The sequence below is a fragment of the Maylandia zebra genome, linkage group LG19 (assembly GCF_041146795.1).
Source record: "Maylandia zebra isolate NMK-2024a linkage group LG19, Mzebra_GT3a, whole genome shotgun sequence".
NCBI lineage: Eukaryota > Metazoa > Chordata > Actinopteri > Cichliformes > Cichlidae > Maylandia > Maylandia zebra.
Window position 1 is genome coordinate 1,305,438 of NC_135185.1, and position 20,822 is coordinate 1,326,259.

Below are 20,822 nucleotides of genomic sequence, written 5' to 3' on the forward strand. Positions count from 1 at the left end.
TATTTTGTTTTGAATTAAATTCATGAAATCCGCCCGACGACGCCTGACTGTTCTGACGTCACTCCACTTCCTGTCTCCACCCATTTGCAGCCATGATGGTAGGTTTCTCTGTCTCTTCTGTTTTTCTTGTGTTGTCTGCTCGGTGAGCTCGAGAGGTTCCACCGGCTGTTGTGTTGTGTTTGCGTTTGTGTTACGGTCGGTGTGCAACTAAACAAACAACCCTGTGCTCTTTGTCTTCGCAGCAGGAAGGGTTGGACGACGGACCCGACTTCCTCTCCGAGGAGGACCGGGGAGTGAGTGCTGTCCGTCTGCCTGTCTGTTTGTTCACCTTGTGTCTTTTCACCTGTGTGCCTGTGTGTTGGAGTTTGACGCTCTTCTGTGTTTGATTCAGCTAAATCAGCTGGGTAGCATTAGCGCGCTCATTTTTCTAGGGAAGTTAGCTGTCCAGGCTAACTTTAGCTTATTGCTAATGGGCAGTTAGCCTGTCAGCTGTGGTCAGACTGGTTCTCCAAGCCGCGAGTACAGATGATGACCCGGCTGCAGTCTTTGGGCTTAACCGAGAGCTAACGAGGCTAACGGTTACAGTGAAAGTTTAAATGGCAGCTAACGAACCACTGACTTAGTGAAGTTCATGTTGATGGTACGTGCTGCTAGCGCTGCTGTTTTACCATCAGCTGTCACATGACTGAAACGCTGCTCCGATTCTAATTGGATAATCCCTGTTATTCTCAACGAAGCTCGACGAGGGCAATTCAGTCCAAAATTCCACAATGTTGGATAAAGGTGTCCATGTTTCTGTAATTCTAGGAAACACGACACGGCTTTCATCATCACAGGGACCAGCAATCTAAAATCCAGACAGATGGACAAACAAAACCCCAAAGTCAACCTTAAATATAGTTTACTCAGTGCTCTTGACCCGACTTGGTAACCGAGCACTTTGCTTGTGGTTCAGGTTGAACTACCACTGCTGTCCCCCGAATCTAAATATTATCTTGTAAATAATTTAGGTGCTTTGTGTTCCATCTTTTCTTTCATCCTGACGTGTGTACAGAGCTGAAAGTACCCAGATGTCCAAAATACACATCCAGAGGTTTATTGTTGCTGCTTGTTGAGTAAAGAGCTGTGGTTTTATGGTAATATCGTTTAGTAAAGCTGGAAAATAATTTTTACAGGTTGTTTTACTCTGAAGCACATGTATACAGTTACATACACTAAATGATATTATAGAAGTCTTTTACAGAAGTGTCTGATTCATGTATCAGTCACAGCTTGATTTATAGATTTATTCCTAAGAACATGGTGTGCATGCAGGCTTTTCAGTATGTTGTGCTTTATGGACTTTAGAAAGAGGAAATTCAGGATCCCCTCTGAAAGATGGGACAAAGTAAAATGAGTCTTGAACCTGGCCTCAGTCAACAGACGATTTCTGTTGTACAAGAACAAACAAAAAGCAAGAAAAGTTGTGAATTTACTCCCATCTGAGCACCTTCAGTATATTTATGATGTAGCTGTTCTGTGAGGGCAGTAAGGTTCACACAGTCAGGAGATCCAAGTGTCTCAGACCTACATTCTGGTTTGTGGTTAAGAAATAGAACAGAGATATATTATTAAGACACTGGTGTTATAGCTGTGTACTTGTGGTCCTTGTTAAAACCGTGGCAGCTGTCACACCTGTCAGAAAGGTGTGTGCTGTAGTTTTTGTAGCTCGAGTGTGTGATACTTGTCACTGTCTAATTATGTCATTCATTTATTGTTGCCAAGTGAAATTGAGGTGTCAGTCCAATAGCACACGATCGGATGGATGTGCAGTTACATGTTCTTTAATGCAGTGTCCCAGGACGTTTGTTGAACTGGGATGGCGACACAGCTGTATTTTTTGTTCCTTCTCCATATGAGGCCTCTTTTTCACGCTGCATAGTTGTTGTTGTTTTTCTTTAGTGATTCCGTTTCTTTACTTTAAACTGGGCCTCGATGCTGCGCCTCGGTTCATTGGTTTTAGCTCTTGCCCCTTTTGGGTGAGACTACTTTTCAAACATCTGGTAGGTAGATCCTCTCTGCTCCAGCTGTGTGCTGAGACCATGGCATATGCATGCAAAGTAATCAGTAGAACTAACTTCTGAACAAACAAAGTTCTGTACTGTGACACAGTACGATGTAGGTGAAGAGTACACTGTAACTGACAGCTGGCTTTCGTTGTGTGTCTGTACTGCTCACTGCGTTGTTGGACACACGGTCTCTGTCCTCCTGCAGCCACGTGCAGTCAACGTGGACCTTCAAACAGACGCCATGCTGCAGGTTGACATCTCTGATGCCCTGAGTGAGCGAGACAAGGTCAAATTTACCGTTCACACCAAGGTGAGACTGACTGCTGTCAGATACGCTGACAGACCTGAACTTCGATAACACGTAACAGACCTGAACCTGCACACTGCTGATGTGCTTCCTTTTTGCACAGAGCACGCTTCCCAACTTTAAGCAGAACGAGTTCTCGGTGGTCCGACAGCATGAAGAGTTCATCTGGCTGCATGACTCCTTTGTGGAAAATGAAGAATACGCAGGATACATCGTAAGAGCAGCATGCACAGAGGACTTCACTTCACCCATAGTCACCATTCTAAGACGTAGAATAACGTTAAGCTAAGTCGTCACTTTAAATAAGCCCACGTTTTATCCTGTGTCTCATTAATGAGATGTAGAAAGACAGCTTTAGTCTTGAGCCATTACACACACACACACACACACACACACACACACACACTCTTTTGGGGGAGGTTCTTGTGTTTTGGGGTTTTTATGGTCAAGCCACTTGACCTTAACCTCTATCGAGCATTCAAGTATAAAAAGGCACCACAATTACACAGAAACAGAGACACACACACTGAAACACACTCACTTATAGGCTGGCACTTCCAGAGCCTGGACTTTCAAATTAAGATAAGACAAGCTAAGATAACCTTTATTAGTCCCACATGTGGGAAATTTGTTTTGTTACAGTGCAAAGTTAAGAAAAAACATACTGTAGTAGGATTAGATAATAAGAATATGAATAAGATACTGCACACAATAGAATAAATATATATACAACAGAATAAAATACAATATTGTCAGAAAAGGAGGATTGCTGAGTATTGCTGAAATAATTGAAGCAGTGTGGCAGCATCTGGACATACAGCGAAACAGAAACATCCAGAAAAGAACAGGAATGCCTTCAAGTTGCCCAGAGAGCTATTCCTGACGGCTACTTAAAGGAAGGAACGTTTGCCTAAGACATTCCAGGCTGTGTTGAATAAAGGCCGTCATACCAAGCTTGTTGAATTGCACAGGCTGTTTTTTTTCTTATTTATTATATTTTAATTTGTTTCCACGTGTTCGAATCGCTCTGCTTGCTTCCAATATTTCTATCAGAATATAAATAAATGAGGCTCAAGTTTGAAAAGAACAAGTAAACAGACACAGGCAAGACGCACAATAGTTCTTACCCAAGAAAGGTTTCTATTTGTAGGCAGAGCAAAAGAGAAAAGGCCCAGGACGTTAGTAAGAGGGTTCCTAGTCTTAACCTGCCAAATTCTGTTAAATTTAGTTATCTGACAGTGACAGATTTAACATCTGCCTGTACAAGTATCTGAACGACATATTTCAGTATCTGGAAACTGATGGACCAGCTTACATCACCACTAGCAAAAGAGCAGACAGGCACGTGCAACCGAGTTATCAAACCTGCATCAGAGGCCAGAAAGAGTGTGAGCTGGCTTCAGTGTAGAGCCGTATGCGTGTTGTTGTTGCAGATCCCCCCAGCACCTCCAAGACCAGACTTTGATGCATCCAGAGAGAAGCTGCAGAAGCTGGGCGAGGGCGAGGGATCCATGACTAAAGAGGAGTTCACAAAGATGAAGCAGGAGCTCGAGGCGTGAGTGAGCACAGACAGCAGTTGTTGTCCCCATAGTTGTTTGACGTGCTGGATTAATCACCACATCGCCCCTTTTTGTGTTGTTGCACAGAGAGTACCTTGCCATCTTTAAGAAAACCGTAGCCATGCATGAGGTCTTCTTATGTCGTGTGGCGGCTCATCCTGTGCTCAGGAAAGACCTCAATTTCCATGTCTTCCTGGAGTATAACCAGGATGTAAGTATCACACCGGATTCATTTCATTTTTAGGATTTCTGAGCAGCTCGAAGAGCCAGTCGTCAGTCAGCACAGGACCTCGTGGTGCTCCTAGGAATAACAAGCAGGTCGACAGAAAACGGAGGTGTTCTATACCTGCTAACTCTGTGTTGTTCATCTTTCTTTTCTTTTTCATGTCTTGTTGCCAAAAGCTGAGTGTACGAGGGAAGAACAAGAAGGAGAAACTGGAAGATTTCTTTAAAAATGTGGTGAAGTCGGCAGATGGTGTCTTGGTGGCTGGAGTCAAGGTGAAGACCCAGGAACTAGTTTCCACCTCAATCAAATGTGGTTTCCATGTTTTCTCTTTATTGATAGTTGCTGTTTTTGCGCCTGTAGGATGTGGATGATTTCTTTGAGCACGAGAAGACGTTTCTGTTGGAATATCACAACAGAGTCAAGGATGCTTCAGCCAAGTCTGACAGAATGATCCGATCACACAAAAGTAAGAATCTTTTAAATCCGTTTTTCTTTTGTAAGTGATGTTTGTGTCTGTGGCATGAGCTGAAAGGTCAGGTTCAGGGCTTGTGTTAGTCTCGAGTAATTCATTGAACAGAGACTTGGAGTTTTATATAAAGGAAAACTGTGTGACGCTGATGTCCACGTATTTGTTTTCTGTTTAGATGCTGCTGATGACATCAACAGAATTGCCTCATCTCTCTACACATTAGGAACACAGGACTCCACAGACCTCTGCAAGTATGAACAAATGTTGTCTTTGAACTTGACCTGGAGCTGCCTTCATGTGATGATTTTTGCTAACACTTGTATTTGGTCCTGAGCAGAGCCAGGTTGTAAACATACCTGCATCACATCTGTCTTGTTCTTTTGTTCCCTTTTTCTTCCTTAAGGTTCTTCCTCAAAGTGTCAGAGTTGTTCGAGAAAACTCGGGTATGTCTGATCAAATTTGGAGTTTGCCTTGTTATCTTATTACCCCAGTAACTCTAATGTTGGGACCATGTTTGGGGGGTTTTTTAAACAGAAAATTGAAGCTCGCATTGCAGCAGATGAAGACCTGAAGCTGGCCGACCTGCTGAAATATTATTTGAGGGAGTCACAGGCTGCAAAGGTCTGATTGACAGTTGAAGTCACCAGTTAAAAAACTGGCTTTGTTAAATATTGCAGTTTATGTGATGATGTCTCCCCTCGCAGGATCTCTTGTACCGGAGGAGTCGGGCTTTGGTCGACTATGAGAACGCTAACAAGGCTCTAGATAAGGCTCGGGCCAAAAACAGAGATGTTCTGCAGGCTGAGACCAGTCAGCAGCTTTGCTGCCACAAGTTTGAGAAAATCTCAGAGTCTGCCAAGCAAGGTCATTTTTTGTTCTTCCTATGTCAGCGTACAGGTGAAGGAGTGTTGGATGTGTGTGCGGTCTGCTTTCACAGTGCATTCTTCTCCAAACAGAGCTCATAGACTTTAAGACAAGGCGAGTGGCAGCCTTCAGGAAGAACCTGGTGGAGCTGGCCGAGCTTGAGCTCAAACACGCCAAGGTACTGAGTATACAGAGAAACCAGCCGTTAAAAGAGCATTTCAGCTGTTCAGGAGTGTCTGATCTCATTATGTGAGGTGGCTGTAGTGTAGGAGAGGAGCAGGCTGCCTTCTTAATTGAAAGGTTGGCTGGCCTCTCCAGTCTGCATCCTTGTAGTATTAAGCACTTCATAAGAACCAGTCCATTTACCTATTACCATGTCTCACCTGCAGGGGAACCTCCAGCTGCTGCAGGGCTGTCTGGGCATCCTGAAAGGAAACACTTAACTGTTTGATACTGCATACATCCAGCTGGATGCCCCCTGGCTTCTGTCCCGCCCATTTCCAGCTGGACAATCCCGTCACATGGGTGAAACCTGCAAGGACAGAAAACCGACGCCAAGATAACTGGACCTGGAGACAAATAGAAAGAGTCTGAAATAAAAAAGACAGGAAGTCTGTTGTCATCATCACTAACAAGACAGTCTTTTTTTTGTTTTTGTTTAATGCCCTGAGTCCTGTTCATCATCTTCCTCTTTCTCAAGCAGCATAAGTATTGGTCCTACTGTTCTTTTGCCTGATTTGCAGCGCCTGTACTGGCCCTACTGAGCCACCATAACCAGCAGAGTAAGACTGCTCCCTCAGAGGTCCTAATAAATTAGCTGTTTCTGTGGTTTCAGTCTGATTCTGCTATAACTGGATATGATTGGACATTCTGTACTTTTTGTAAATTTGTGAAGTTAAATAAACCAGATTCAGTCTAAAATTGTCACCTTTTCAAAACGTAAATAAAGATTTTAGGTCAAAAGAGAAACAAGTGAATGTGACTCCTAGGAGGGGATACTGACCCGGTCTGCTGCATCTGTACTCACGGGTCCAAGTTTGTCTCTGCTGGTGACCTTATTTAGTGCACAGCAGCATAACTTTAGCTCAACAAGCTTACTGCTTTAACCAGAGAAGGAAAAATCAGACAGTTGCTGATTGTATCGAACTGTATTACTGTTGGCTTCTATTGTGATGCATTGCACTCCTATTAGTGTGGGGGTTTTAATTTTTTTTGTGCTCTAAAAAACCCTCAGTCGACCACAGTGTCTGGTTAGTAGCTGTTCATTGAACTTCTATCAGTGTTTTAACGAACCTGGAAACAAGATTCATGTTTTGACTTTGTTTGAAAGTTTAAAGACTCAAAAACAGACAAAAGTAGTCAGTAAAAGACAAGTGTGTGTGTGCTGTTTTATTTTTGTGCCACACATGGCCTCACCTGTTGTTTTGCATTTTCTGCCTCTTCGGTTCTGTTTATTTTGGTGGCGCTTGTGTGTCCAGGGGGGATCTTAATGTGTATCGACTTCCTGTGGCGCTGCTACTGCTGTGTGACGGCGTTTTGAGTCCAGTTCTCTGTTCCTGTTAAAGTGTAAATTCACTATAGAAAAAACAAACACAAACTTGTACATGTTTGTATTAGTTGACTAATGAACGCTAACGATCTTCATCACTCATTGTAGATTCTTTGTTCACTTATCAGACGTTTGTCACTCTAATCGAAAGCGGAGCTTCTGTTTGCCTTAACGCTGATCGGTGGCTCCTCATGGGTCATTGAAAAGAAAAAGTTAAGTCACCAAATGAAAACAGTTTCTGTTCTTATCCCTATTTTTTAATGAACTGTATACGAATGTTTTTCAATCTTGTGTGACCAAAGCTGCTTCTGCTGATTCAAGAAGGAAACAAAAATAATAAAAGATGATTATGAAATTCACAACATTTTAGTTGTTTAAACTTCAGCAGGTCTGTAATCCACCCTGATCGTACTGAGACTCAATAAAACTTTACAGTTTTCTTACAAATAATCTCTGAACAATTTGTTTTTATTGGTTAGACATATTTGTATCCATCATAATATAAACGAAATAAATAGGGCGTGTCCCATTTTGACCTCGGGACTTCTATGCTCACGTTTATGGCGTTCCATGTATGCCCGTCTTGCACCCTCCTGCTGGATTGTCTGAGAGGTACCTTTGCACACCCTGCACCTGTCGTCTTACCTGGTGTGGCAGACCCCAGCCGGTATGGATCCTGTGCTGCCATGATCAGTGTCTCTGGCCTGTCTTTCAGTCCAGCTTTGTCCAGTCACTGGTAGGATTTCTGGAAGTCAGACACGTCTTAATGGGAAGAACAAGATCTGAGCAATCATCTGCACCCTGCCGATCGTCAGGTACCCTGCTGGGAGAATAAGCTGGCCAAAGGAGGCGATAGAAGTCACTCACATCAAGACAAGAAGGCTCCTTACCGTGCTTGGAGGGTTTCAACCCAAATCCAGCACCCTTACGCTAAGTGGACGGAAGTGGGCAGAATCCATGAAGCAGACCAATGAATACATCAGATTACTGCATTGACCTATTACTGTAGGTGAACATCTCAGGCAGCAGAAACCCAGGAAAGAGGGGAGCAAGAAGAGGAAGCAATACGGAAGGACAGGTCCCTGCAAGACATGTACAGGCGCACCAGTGCATCCTCCTGTACATGTCGTCAGATAGATGAAGTGGTCGATATCAAGAAATCCTACTGGAGAAACCTGGACTGAAAGGCAGAACAGAGGCACTAATCATGGCAGATGCTGAATTTTTCAGATATGTTGAAACGAAAACAAATGTCTAGTCTGAATATTGGCCAAGCTAGTGCCAGCATAAGATTTAAAGCCTGTTACAAAAATCAAACTGAAATTTTATAAAAACAAATTAAATTCTTGGAGCTTCAACTTAATGAAAATAATGATCCAGTCAAATAAAACAATTTACTGCTTTTGAGAGCAGGCACCTAAAAACCCTGGCTCAAACAATCAAAATCCACCAGGGTCTATCTTGCCTGGTGAGGGACCAGACAAAAAGTAATTCAAAAGAGCCCTATCAGTAGAACAAAAAGGGAATAGTTCACCCTGCCCAGGATAGGGTTACCGCCCCATACTCCCGAAGCACCTCCCACAGGACACTCCGAGGGACACGGTCGAATGCCTTCTCCAAGTCCACAAACCACATGTAGACTGCACCAGCTTGTCATAGAAATCAGTGTTACATGAACTCAGCTGTTATTGCTTCAGCCCAATACAAGCCGAAAAATACAGACTTGGAATTTAGTCCAACTGCTGAACTTGCATTTGATAATTTTTCACTGAAACTCTTAATATGAGGTCCAAAGTCAAAGAGATTTGGTTGACAAAAACCAAAAGAAACTTATCAGAGCGATAGAAAGAACTTTAGGAATGGGCAAATTCCCAAACAATTCTTAAAAAGGATTAAAAAAAAAAAAGACCAGAGAAGACTAGAATGAATGGATGGATGATTGTAGAGTTGTTTCTTTGAATAAGAAAATCCCCTTCACAGCATCTTATCTTATCTTATGGTTTACAAAGATTAGATGGTAAATAAAAATCTTCATCTGAGTTTGTTGTAATATAAGATAATCTTTTGCTAAAAAAAAATATTTAAAACCACGTACAATTTACTTAAATGTATTTAAAATCCTCCAGAAATGCTTACTTATTTATTTTCACTATTTCATCTTGAGTCTATGAATCACTACAGCGCCATGCCATATCTAGCTATCATCTGTCAGACATTTATTTTTTAAATACACCTAACCGTGGTGCTTTAAAAACTATATTTAATGTAACTTAAGCTTTTATTGTAAAAGGCTGTCACCGGAAGTTTGTGTGAAACGCGTGAGGAGGCACCGGAAGAGTGGTTTGAGAGCGCTTTATGGGACCTATGCATAGAATTTACAGTCGGTATTAAAATGAGCTCTATCGGGACTGGGGTGAGTGTTTCAGTACTTTTTGAGAAGAAGCTTTAACTTACGTACACTCGTACGTTTATCAGTCTGTCTTTAGTCCTGTTTTCCGGAAAATATTCTGCTTTTATAGTTCAAATTATGTTCATTCAGTTCAGTCTGCAGCTAGCTAGAGTGTTAGCCTGCTGAGTCACAATGAGGCCTGCTAACAGAAGCTAAACTGAAATTGAAAGTAGTTTAATTTAGTCCCGATTCAGGATTTTTTTGTCAATTTAACAATTTATAAGAATTAAAAAAGCTTTCTAGTGTGGCGTTAATTATCCGTTTTATCACTGTAATTACAGGAATTCACGATATTTATGTGTTTAGATGTTAGCCTCCATCAAACTGGATTCAGAATGACTCAGAATTGCGTGCCAGCTAAATTCTCTCTATGAGAAGAGTAACTTTTTATCACTGGGGTTCATTTTATTTAACAAAGGCTTTCTAAAAAAAACAAAACTTTATCTTTTTAAAAACATAAACATTTACCTTGCTACTGTCAGATAACAGGGTACCAATGAGGTGTTTGGTGCACCTGAGGTGAAAGTGAATATAAGTAGTCCAGTTCACACAAAGAATGAAATATACTTTAGTTTCCTGAATTCTACCAACACACCAAGCTAAGTCTGGGTGTATTCCTCAGAGGGTTCAGGTATACAGTCCCTGAATATATTTTGCACATGTTTTGGCAGTTGGGCAAATGATTTTAGACTACAAGTCAGTCATCCCTCTTTTTTAATTAATTAAAACTTTAAGGCCACATGAAAGTGTGAGTTTGATTATATACCTGTCCTTTCCAGCTACTAATATCAGTAGTTAGTTTAATATTGGAAGCTGCTATTTCTGTTTTGTCTTGCAGTATGACCTGTCGGCCTCAACCTTCTCTCCAGATGGTCGAGTGTTTCAGGTGGAGTATGCCATGAAGGCTGTAGAGAACAGCAGGTCAGTCTCTATGTTTTTAAACTAAAACCAGACCCCGCTGAATGTGATGTGGTGGGTAAATATGAAGAAAAAATTGTTTTTCTACAGTGTTGATAACCAACTGACTTCCTAACCCAGAGTGCTAATGGTGCTAATAATTCTGAATAGTTTCCAGACATGTCATGATCAAATTTTCAAGTATGTCTCCATGTTGTGATGTTCAGCACAGCCATTGGAATCCGCTGTAAGGATGGGGTGGTGTTCGGGGTGGAGAAGCTAGTCCTGTCTAAACTGTACGAGGAGGGCTCCAACAAACGCATCTTTAACATCGACAGACACATTGGCATGGTAACCACACAAGCCGTCAAAAACATTTCAGGTCTATTCAGTGTGCTACATAAATGTGTGCATCGGTGCGCAAAGAAAACTGTCTTCATGCTCATCTTTTTTTTGGATAGTGTCAAAAGCGACATTGCCTCATAGACCAGACTAAAAAGACAACCTTTGACACAAAGTGATAAGCTGTCAGCTGTCTTGGCTAACTTGGTGTCTGCAGCACCAGCTTGATGGTTTTTGTTGTGTGAGCGAGCAGCAGCTATATTCTTGCCTCGATATCAACCTTTGTTGTAGTGTTAATTATATCACGGGACATGCGTTGCTATGACAACGACCATGCACATTAGGTGGTAATTGATTGTAATGGAAAACCCGTTGATCTGAATCGTGGCAAGCCATGGTGAGTTGATTTGAGTAGTTAGTAGTGGAAAAGGTGCTGTAGAGGGTAGGACCCAAAGTTCGCCCAAAGCGTCACACTGCCTCTGTCAGCTTCCCTTTTTCCCGTAGTGTATGCTGGTGCCAGGTGTTCCCAGGGAAACCATGCAGACTATCCCAGCCAGCCACGTGGTGTAAAAGAACCGTGGTCCGGTTCTGATGCTCACATGCCCATGGCCGGCACTTTGAGCAGGGGATGTGCTCAGCATGTATCAGAACCAGCATGAACTGTTTCTGCAGTTTGAGCTACAATAGCTCGCTCTATCACAACTGGTCCAAGGAAGTTGGACCAGTTGTGATAGATGGATAAATGGTGTAGCAGGAGCTCAGGAGGTGGAGCAGGTCATCTACTAATCTGAAGGTGGTTCGATCCCTAGCTGCTCCAGTCTGCGATCCAAATGATCTCTTGGATGTTGAAGATGCTGAACATACTGAAGCTTTCGATGAGACCGAAACGCTGTTTCTTCTGGCCCGCTCCATCCGCAGCTCACCGTCTCACTTAGAGATGTTTGTACCTGGAAATTGCAGGATATCACTTTCTGAAATGGTCACCACGTTCTGTTTGTGAAACATTTTATTTTGTGTGTTCACAGACTTATTGTGACATGAATATGTGTAAGTAAAGCTTCTCTCTCAACAGGCAGTAGCTGGCCTATTAGCTGATGCTCGCTCACTCGCTGAAGTTGCCAGAGAAGAAGCTTCTAACTTCAGATCAAACTATGGACACGACATTCCCCTGAAGGTAACGCATCAGCTTCCTGTTGTCTTTTGTTACCATTTTTTTCTCTATGATCGGGTATTTTAATTTTGTATTGTCATTATAATAATAGTAAAATAAAGTGTTATTCATGAAATTCCAGCTGTAAAATAAACAGTAATTATATGTTACTAATAAAACAGGATCTTTGGAATCGTAGCTTATTCAGTTTGAAAGTAAGAAAATGTAAAAGGTCACAACAGCGATGGATAAACATTTCAAATGTCACACAATAAGCCGTATTCATATTTGTCTAGTTATTTTGGTAAAGCCACAGGGAGCCACTGAAGATGGGCAAAGAGTCACATGTGGCTCTGCAGCCAAATGTCTGAAACTCCAGGTTGTACAAGAAAAAAGTTAAAAACTGCTCCTCTGCTGTATCATGTGACATGCAGCTATGTTACTAGCATGGATGCTTGGAGGAACAGTGTATTTTCCATGGATCGATGTGTTAAACGGCCGTCCCTGGAAGCTTAAAAAGTCTTTGTCAGTTCTTCTGTATTCTAATGTTCTTGTTCTGTATTATAGCAACCACCTGAGGAAACACAGAATCAAACTTATAAATGCTCTGCCTCCAGATTGTTGTCAAGGACATGGACTTTGCAGTTGGGCAAAAACAGTTTTGTCCCCTAATAGCTACTGATCAGCTGAGCTAGGAAATCAGTGTTGAGGCATCGAATCACAGCAAGTAATAAGCGCGCACATGAGAGAAGCATAAATTAAAGTGAAACATATGTTCACACTTCACCAGGCAACACTTCCCTCCTATTGGCTAATAAGGTGAGCCACTTTGATTTGATTGGAGCCCCAGCTTCCTGTCCGTAGCTGACAGGAGTGGCATCTGGTGTGGGCTTGTGCTGCTTTAACTCATCTGCTGTAGTTGAATGTAGCTTGGTTGAAATGACCTTTTGGCATCAACGAGGTATTTTCACCCAGTGAACGTGTGTGAGACGAAGGAGCCCATTCAAATGTGCTACAAGTCTAACTTCCTCCTTTTTAAGCTGCTATTAGGGACTTTGCCTTTGCATACATGGTATCATTTGTTCTTAGTATAGTAGCAGGATTTCTTATAATGCCTCTCGTCTAAAACAGCTGGTCAATTAGTTGATCGATCATATAAAATCATTTTAGCAAATACCATGTGCTTGTTTGTGTCTGGGGCCACAGAAGGGGGATCTGAATGGTTTTAATCTAATAGTATTTCCTCTCCTTGCAGCACCTCTCAGACAGAGTGGCCATGTATGTCCATGCCTATACGTTGTACAGCGCTGTGAGGCCGTTTGGCTGCAGGTGAGTTTCAGTAATTATGTTAACATTATGAAAACATGAAGCAGAGCTGCCGTCACGTTTTCTATTCCTTCAGCGTTTTCAAATAAACCCTGAGCTTCTGTCTGACTCCTCCTTCGTGTTGAGCCGGAGTCATTTTGTCTAAAAGACGCTTCAGTCTCCTCATTCACACAATCACATCAGATAGCATTAAAGTTTAGCTTGGTACCATTTATGTCGCGACTCGCTCCTGAGCTTTGCTGTCATCCTACGGCTCCTGATTAAACCCTCTTACTAGAAAAGACCGCTGATGCTCCTTTTCATATTGGATCCTTCTAATGTTAGAGCCGTCATCAGTCAAACTTCATTTACAGCTCAGGTGACATAAAGTATTGTACAAATATTATAATAATAATTATCATATGTATTATTTTGAAAATGATCCAAATGTACTACACACATCACAGCGATGACTGACTGAGGTACGTACCCGGTGGGGGAGGGGGGGGAGAACTTCTGTGATATCACTTCCTGTTGACTGTCAGACTCCGGCTGTGTCCCAATTCAGGGTCTGCACGCTTGAAGTACGCGGCGCACTACGTACGGTGCGTACTATACCGTAAGTACGAGAAGTGCAGAAGTGAGAGGCTTGTGAAATGGGACTAGCCTTCGTCGCGCTGTTCAGGTTGCCTAGCAACCATGATACTAACAGCTGGAAACGTTTCATACAGCTTTGTGTGACAGAAATGAAGGAGAAAATGTTTTGTTGGTCATGACATCACTGTGATTAGTTGAGTGTCTGAGGCTGAGACCACGAGACTGTAAAACATGATTGTTGGGCTTCATTTCTGTGCTGAACAGTCATTCAAGATTAGTTAGTAAACAACAATTAGCTGATGTTGTTCATGAGACTAAAGTCATCTCACTGTGGTAATGGAATATAATATGGCCAATATTATATGTATTATCAGATTATCATTATTTATATATCACAGCAGTGAGCTTGAACTCTGTGTCAAAGGTTCAAGTTGCATTTATTTATATTTCCTCTCACCTTAAATCTTCACTCAAAGACAAGTATCTGTGACAGTGTGTATACAGATGTGTTATATATAAGAGGCAAATATTGTTCTTTTAATATGTTGGCATTACTAAATTTGGCTCAATGCTTACATATATGTGTAAAAAGCAAATGTAGGAGCTGTGATAACTGTGTCTGATAGAATGAAGAGTAGACTGATATATGAAATATTCCTTTATTGGGTGAGAAAATCAGACCATGTCATAACTGCTGTAAGTCACACAGAATAGATATCAGAGCCTTAAACAGGCTGACGTCTGCTAAATGGGTCAAACTGGGCAGAAAGTCTACAAACACATAACATCCTTATAGAATATGATGTAACACTATAGATCAACTTAGCTCAGAATATATAAAGCATATAAACAGTTACAGCAATATGATGCAACAAACACAGCAGCTACTGATCCAAAATACTCACAGCTTCATAGAACTGAAACCAACATTTATTTTTAGCTCCATTCTGCTGCTGATACATACTTTAGGTTTCTGAACATTAAACTTGTTGCTGCCTTTCATGGTGTGTAACCTGAAGGCCCTGAGTACTCTGAGTACTTTCTCCCACACTGGAAACACTGGGAGGATAACATTATTTGAACATTACCTAATAAGACTGATTCAGCACAGACAGTTATGTTAAACTTTCCTAGCAGTCCTTCACAAACAGGGAACAGTCTGTCTATTCTCTCCATCTGTCAGCTGCTGCTGGCTCTTCCTCCTCCTCTTCCTCACACACTGCTGAGTTTGTCCTGGTGGATCATCAGGGCTGCAAAGCCTCACAGATGATGTGCAGCAGTGGGTCCCTCAGTCTGTCCTCACTCTGGACACTTGCAGTCGTCACACATGGAAATCAAATGTGTGATAAGCTGCAGGATTCAAACACAAGTGTAACTTATAAACACATGTTCATACTTTTATTCCACAATCAGAGAGAAAGAAACAGAGAGAGTGCAGGACAGACAGACAGGTGACAGTCTCAGGTGTACACACTGCTACACAACAGCACCAGAGAAGCAGGATTTAGTGTTTGTGTTATTACGAGTGTAAACAAGAAGAGTTCCAGATGGTGCAGTGGACACGTGTGTGACTGCTGTGATTAAAGCATCTTTCTTTCAGCTTAACGAGTGAACCGTCAGCTCGTTCAAACACACGTTAAAGTCCGTTTGGCTCGACACCACCGAACAGAGGCAGCAATATAACATAGCTAACATTAACAGTGCAGTGGATCCTGCTTGTGCCGTGATGTTCAGGACTGCAAACCGAGCAGCATCACTGACTTTCAGCTTGTTGTGTTTGTGGATATATGACTGACTTTAATTATCCACAAAATCATCACATCTCTGTAAGATTAAGGTCGACTATTGAACGGCGTATATTTTAAAGTAAAGGCTTTAAAACCAAGTAAACGCTGAAAGTACAAACATCACTAATGTCACATAACTTTGCCGACATGTGGCCAACAGTAATGTTTTAATGTTCCTCATTAGTAAACATTCGCACATAAATAAGTGACATCATATTCAGTACTTACTTTTGACAGTTCACTCTTCGGCCGCTCTGCTTCTGCCGTATTTTGCGGCAAAATTATCCACACCCACCGCCGCGCTATGAATTGTGGGATATATGGGACCACGAAGCGTGCACCGGACCACGCTTGATATTTGGGGAAATCGTCGGCGCATTTGAAGTACACTTTGAATTGGGACAGCCGTCATCGTGTGGCGGTGACGTAATCGCACTCAAAATGCGTACTTCAAGCGTGCAGACCCTGAATTGGGACACAGCCTCCCTTTGCTGTATTTACCTTAAACTCAGGGACACGCCCACAAATACACAACTTTCATGTGCTAAATGGAAAAACTTATTTAGGCCTGACAGATTCAAAGTTGTAATTGTTCAGCTCTGTGTTCCTTTCATTGTCAAAGATCAAAGTCATGATGTGTTCAGGACCACAGCTCAGTGTTGTGTTCAGAGTAAACAATCAGTGTTGTCATGTTAGTGTTGTGCTGCGTACAGTTAGTTGGTTACCTGTGTGGATGTGCATGTCAATAAAAGACGAGGATTGTGACAGAGAGAGCCTCTCCTTGTGGAAATGTATGTTTTCCTCATGTGAAGGATTCTCTCATTCTTAAGTGCATCTTTGAGAGTCGAGAGAATTTCTCCAGGCCATCAGGGTGAGGAAGCATATAGGCGGAGCAGCATATAGTTGACACACAAGCCTTTATCAAACAGTTGGAGGTCATTTAAACACAACTTGCTCCAGAAATGGATTTTCTTATTTTTTCCTTTGGTGTTTATTCATCTAAGTCGGGGGTCTCAAACTTAAATGATTGGTCGTCTCCTTCTGGACAGACACGTGGCAGCACCTCTGCTGTCATTGTGTTTGTCTGTAACAGAATCAAAGTGCAGACATAAGTGTACACGTTAGTGTGCGACTCTGTCATTAACATTTTAACATTGCACACAACAACAAACAAATCGAACACAGTTTGTCACTTCAAGGGACAAACTGTGTTCGATTTCTTCACGTCAATATACAGGCTGCAAGTGGCCCCGGGGCCACGACTTTGAGAGCCCTGGTCCCAGTTGTTCTGGTGTCTTACCTACGTTTGGATGTATGTTCGATTGAGATGCCTTCTCTTGAATATGTGGATGTTCACATTGTAATGGTTAAAGCAACAAAATATCCATTTTAAAAACTCTAATGCAGTTAGGGTAATCACAGGGTTACCCCAAAATGTATAAAGGATTCATGTTTTATGTGGGAGGTATTTTTGTCGTTGTTGTAAACATCAGCCAACCAAAAGAAAAGACTTTCTGACATTTAAAAAAATAAAAAAATCTCAGGTCACCTCTTGAATTTGAGTTTGAATGAAGTGGACAGGAAGTTGTATGTTCAGGAACATAATAAATGAAATGTTGTAGTTTTTCTTATTTATTAGTATTATTATTAATCACGGTCCCTCCTTCACTCTAGGAGCACAGTAATAAATCGATGCCTTCATGAGTGTGTTCTGGTTGTTGCTCTTTCAGTTTCATCCTTGGCTCATACGACAAAGACGACGGTTCCCAGCTCTACATGGTCGACCCGTCCGGCATCTCATACGTGAGTTTGCTCTCACATCTGTATATGGTGGGAACCCAGGTTGGTTAAAGCAGCAGTAACAACACTGTGTGTGTGTTTGTGCGCAGGGTTACTGGGGATGTGCCATCGGAAAGGCAAAACAAGCTGCCAAGACTGAGATTGAAAAACTGCAGGTGAGTCTGAACCTGCAACATTCACATGAGTTTTCTGTTTGCACTCTTATTCTAGATCCAGTTCTTCATCTGTCAAATAACCACGACTTTAGCTTTCGCACTAACAAATCTTTAATAAGATAATGAAGACGTGTCACCTTAACACATGTGAGCTGGTGGCGTCAGTGTCTGTAAAGCAGCTGATCCTGACCTCAACTGTGACTCAGGTTAAAACAAAGTCAAAAGGTTCGATTTAATAATGTTTGAGGTTCACGTAAAAACAGTTTCGAGTAGTTTCAAGATGTGATTTTGATATTGACCTTTTTAACCGCAGCCTTTTGTAAAAGGCTGTTGAGGTATGTGTCGAGTGACCTCGAGCTCAAGGTCAGGGTGAGAACGCCAAACAAAATCTCAAACAGGTTTGAATCCCGGTGACTGTCACTGCAAGGTCAGAGGTCAGCTTTTCTGAAATCACCTGGTATTTTCACATTTCTTCCATAGCTGCATCTACTGGGAGCTGAAGCGCAGCACTGGCACCACCAGTATATTTAAAAGAAAGAAAGAAAGAAAAAAGTTTTTCTGGCATCTTTTTTTTTTGACACATTTTCCAACATAATTATTAAAGAAATGTCTATTTTCAACCTTTTCTTTACAATTCTGAGATCTGCATATTTTGATTGCTTATTTTTTCTTTTAAAATGTAAAACATTCTCTGCACATACGTCACTGACATTTTAGGAATGTTTAAAGGCATTTTTACACGTTTAGTTAAAAAAACATTTTCAGTTACGTTTCTGATATTTCTGGGACATTTGTGTTGTAAAAGAAAAAATCAGATTAATAGTTAATGAATAATATTAGTTTCCTAATCCAGATCAGTGTGTCTGATACTATCTTTGCTTGTTCCCTCTGTGTGTGTCTCAGATGAAGGACATGACATGCAGAGAACTGGTTAAAGAGGTCGCCAAAATGTGAGTGAGCAACTTCCAAACTCATTTTTGCTGAACTGCTGAACTGTGTCACCTGTAAGAGAGGTGTGTGTGTGTGCGTGTGCAGAAAAGGGGAACTGAAACTCCCATGTCCTGTAGTGCAGAAAAATTGCAAGTGAACTGTGTAAAGTGCAAGTCTAAAGTACATTGCACACGTGGTGTACCTGTCTTCCTAAAGTGTGTTGTATTTTGATGTTTGCAGAATCTACATTGTTCACGATGAGGTTAAGGATAAGGCTTTTGAGCTGGAGCTCAGCTGGGTTGGAGAAGGTAAGAACCATCAGTGCTCTGCTTCTTGTCCACTCGTTTGTCTGTCTCTACTTTTAGTGTGAAGCTTCTAGATTTAACAGTGATGTCAGCTGACGCCTTCATCATGTAGGGATGATGACAATCCAGAAGGTTTCGCTCACTGGACTGAGTTCCTGTGATGTCACTGCCTCTTGGCTGTCTGACCAATCCATGAGCTGCACGCGGCCTCATTAAGCTAATGAGACAAATAAAGAAGCATAACATGCAGAATAATGTTGAGCTTTAAGACAAGCTGGAAAAAGACTCCAAGTAATTCTTCATTAGTGCTGTGGTTGCCATGGTGACATGTGTTCTCTTACAGTCACAAATGGACGACACGAGTTGGTACCCAAAGATGTCAGAGAGGAAGCAGAAAAATATGCCAAGGTGGGTGAAAATCCTTTGTAGCAGATAGACGATCCAACACAAACAGATGTGACCACTGTGACGCTGCTCTGATGTCACCCGTTGGCGTCTGGCCACAAACGTCTCGGACGGCTGGATCTCACAGCAGATATTAGATGTCAGACTGTGGAGGGCTTCATTTTAACCATTGTGAACATCTAACAGTACAGACCAAAACAGTTCTTTGGACGGAGGTAGAGACACGCCGTGAGCTTGTACCTAATAACGTGTGAATGTGTAAGGGTCGACTCTTGGAACCAGCCTTCATTTTTACGACTTTGATATTGGTGTCTGCCTTGAGTAGAGAACGTATTTCCATAGTCGTTCTACTTCATGTGGTGGGCAGTGCATTCAGGTGACTGCTTTTTGTGTTTCAGGATTCTCTGGAAGAAGAGGACGACTCGGATGAAGACAACATGTAAACTCATCCTCTGCTGACGGGCGCATCTGTTTCTTTTGTTGGTTTTATAGTTCATAAACTTTCACATCTGTTGTCTTGTATTTGGTTTGAATTTCAGCTTTAAAAATAAAAGTTGAATGAAAGTTCACACTACTTTTTTTGGGAGAGTGTTGATAAACAGTGATTATAAATCTGTTGTGACTTGGAGAGAACCCAGAGGTTTGTACAATGTGCAAAAAAACATTAGGGATGAGAAACTGTTTAAACTAAAAACTGATCTTTGTCAAAGTATTTTATCCAAACAATCTCAAAAGCACTGAAACTTTAATTCCACCTTTCAAATATACTTTTTTGCTGCGGAACAAACAGTTTTCAGTGTTTCAGTCAGCTGATTGGTTAAATAAACACAACAACAATGGAAAACAAACTTGTTTGCATGCAGAGCTCCAACCACATGAATACTACTAACTAGTGGTTTTATAGTAGGTTTATACACAGTGGCGGTCCTAGCCACAACTTAACCTAACAGACCTTAGTTCACAGATTCACTTTGTCTAAGGCGCATTTCTGGGATTTCACACAACCCAGGATTCAAATCATGAATACATAATGGGCTTGGATTTACAACATTATAAATGAAATGTGCTCTATTTGGAAGCAGCCGGCCCCTCCCCTTTCGACGTCTTGTGTGAGACTTTAAATCATCAAACTGTAAATTTTAAATTGTTATTGATCCGTTTACTCCTGGTCCTAAACTGTATATTTATTTTCTTACTCTTCTTATATATATTGTTTGTTTACTTGCACTGCTGTAACTGCAGCCTCGTCGTCTCGTCTCTACATACTGGACTGTCTGTAGCGGAGATGACAATAAAGTTTACTTTGACTTCAGCAGCGAGCAGGTGCACCGAGGGCTCTCGCGCTCACTTTTCGTGTACAGAATTTCGAAAAAACATCGGTGCAAATTATAAAGTTAGGTTATAAAGTCTGTATCATGATGTCTGGTGTTTTCGTGTTTGTTGTTTTGTTTTTATTTTGTTTTATTTTGCGAGTTGGTTATTAGCTGCTGCTCCAGCCAGAGAATCCCCCGCCGCCCCGCCCTCTCCTCTCTGTGCCGCAAACGGAGGGCGCCCTTACTCCCAGCAAATGGGCGATAGAAAACCGATCGGTGCCTGTGCCATTCCCAGTATGCGCTGGCTGACGTCGGGGCAGCAGGAGTACGAGCATTTTTTTTTTGCCGAGGCCCGTGATGCCGCC

General features: G+C 41.8%; 2 protein-coding genes and 1 non-coding gene across 3 annotated transcripts; all 3 read left to right on the forward strand.

Moving 5' to 3' along the window:
• Positions 1 to 7,472, forward strand: snx6 (sorting nexin 6). Its single transcript, XM_004564154.4, has 14 exons — positions 1 to 98; positions 243 to 293; positions 2,254 to 2,358; positions 2,459 to 2,569; positions 3,789 to 3,910; positions 4,002 to 4,125; positions 4,317 to 4,412; positions 4,501 to 4,606; positions 4,785 to 4,860; positions 5,013 to 5,052; positions 5,144 to 5,230; positions 5,314 to 5,473; positions 5,566 to 5,651; positions 5,863 to 7,472. Exons 1-14 carry the CDS (start codon positions 93 to 95, stop codon positions 5,914 to 5,916), a joined length of 1,224 nt encoding a protein of 407 aa, XP_004564211.1. The 5' UTR covers positions 1 to 92; the 3' UTR covers positions 5,917 to 7,472.
• Positions 7,473 to 9,315: 1,843 nt separating this feature from the next.
• On the forward strand, positions 9,316 to 19,713 carry psma3 (proteasome 20S subunit alpha 3). The gene is made up of 11 exons (XM_004564155.5): positions 9,316 to 9,435; positions 10,310 to 10,392; positions 10,596 to 10,719; positions 11,783 to 11,884; positions 13,116 to 13,189; positions 17,280 to 17,352; positions 17,439 to 17,504; positions 18,408 to 18,454; positions 18,675 to 18,742; positions 19,083 to 19,147; positions 19,543 to 19,713. Exons 1-11 carry the CDS (start codon positions 9,415 to 9,417, stop codon positions 19,585 to 19,587), a joined length of 768 nt encoding a protein of 255 aa, XP_004564212.1. The 5' UTR covers positions 9,316 to 9,414; the 3' UTR covers positions 19,588 to 19,713.
• LOC111500580 (small nucleolar RNA SNORD53/SNORD92) lies at positions 18,849 to 18,928 on the forward strand. Its single transcript, XR_002721164.1, has one exon. It is a non-coding gene; the product is annotated as a small nucleolar RNA SNORD53/SNORD92 (small nucleolar RNA).
• Positions 19,714 to 20,822: the final 1,109 nt, after the last annotated feature.

Coding starts and splice junctions, on each gene's coding strand:
- psma3 (XM_004564155.5), top strand. CDS start 9,415: ATGAGCTCTATCGGGACTGGG. Junction 10,393..10,595: donor AAGGCTGTAGAGAACAGCAG/GTCAGTCTCTAT, acceptor TGTGATGTTCAG/CACAGCCATTGGAATCCGCT. Junction 19,148..19,542: donor AAGCAGAAAAATATGCCAAG/GTGGGTGAAAAT, acceptor TTTGTGTTTCAG/GATTCTCTGGAAGAAGAGGA.
- snx6 (XM_004564154.4), top strand. Junction 294..2,253: donor TCTCCGAGGAGGACCGGGGA/GTGAGTGCTGTC, acceptor GTCCTCCTGCAG/CCACGTGCAGTCAACGTGGA. Junction 5,231..5,313: donor GGGAGTCACAGGCTGCAAAG/GTCTGATTGACA, acceptor CTCCCCTCGCAG/GATCTCTTGTACCGGAGGAG.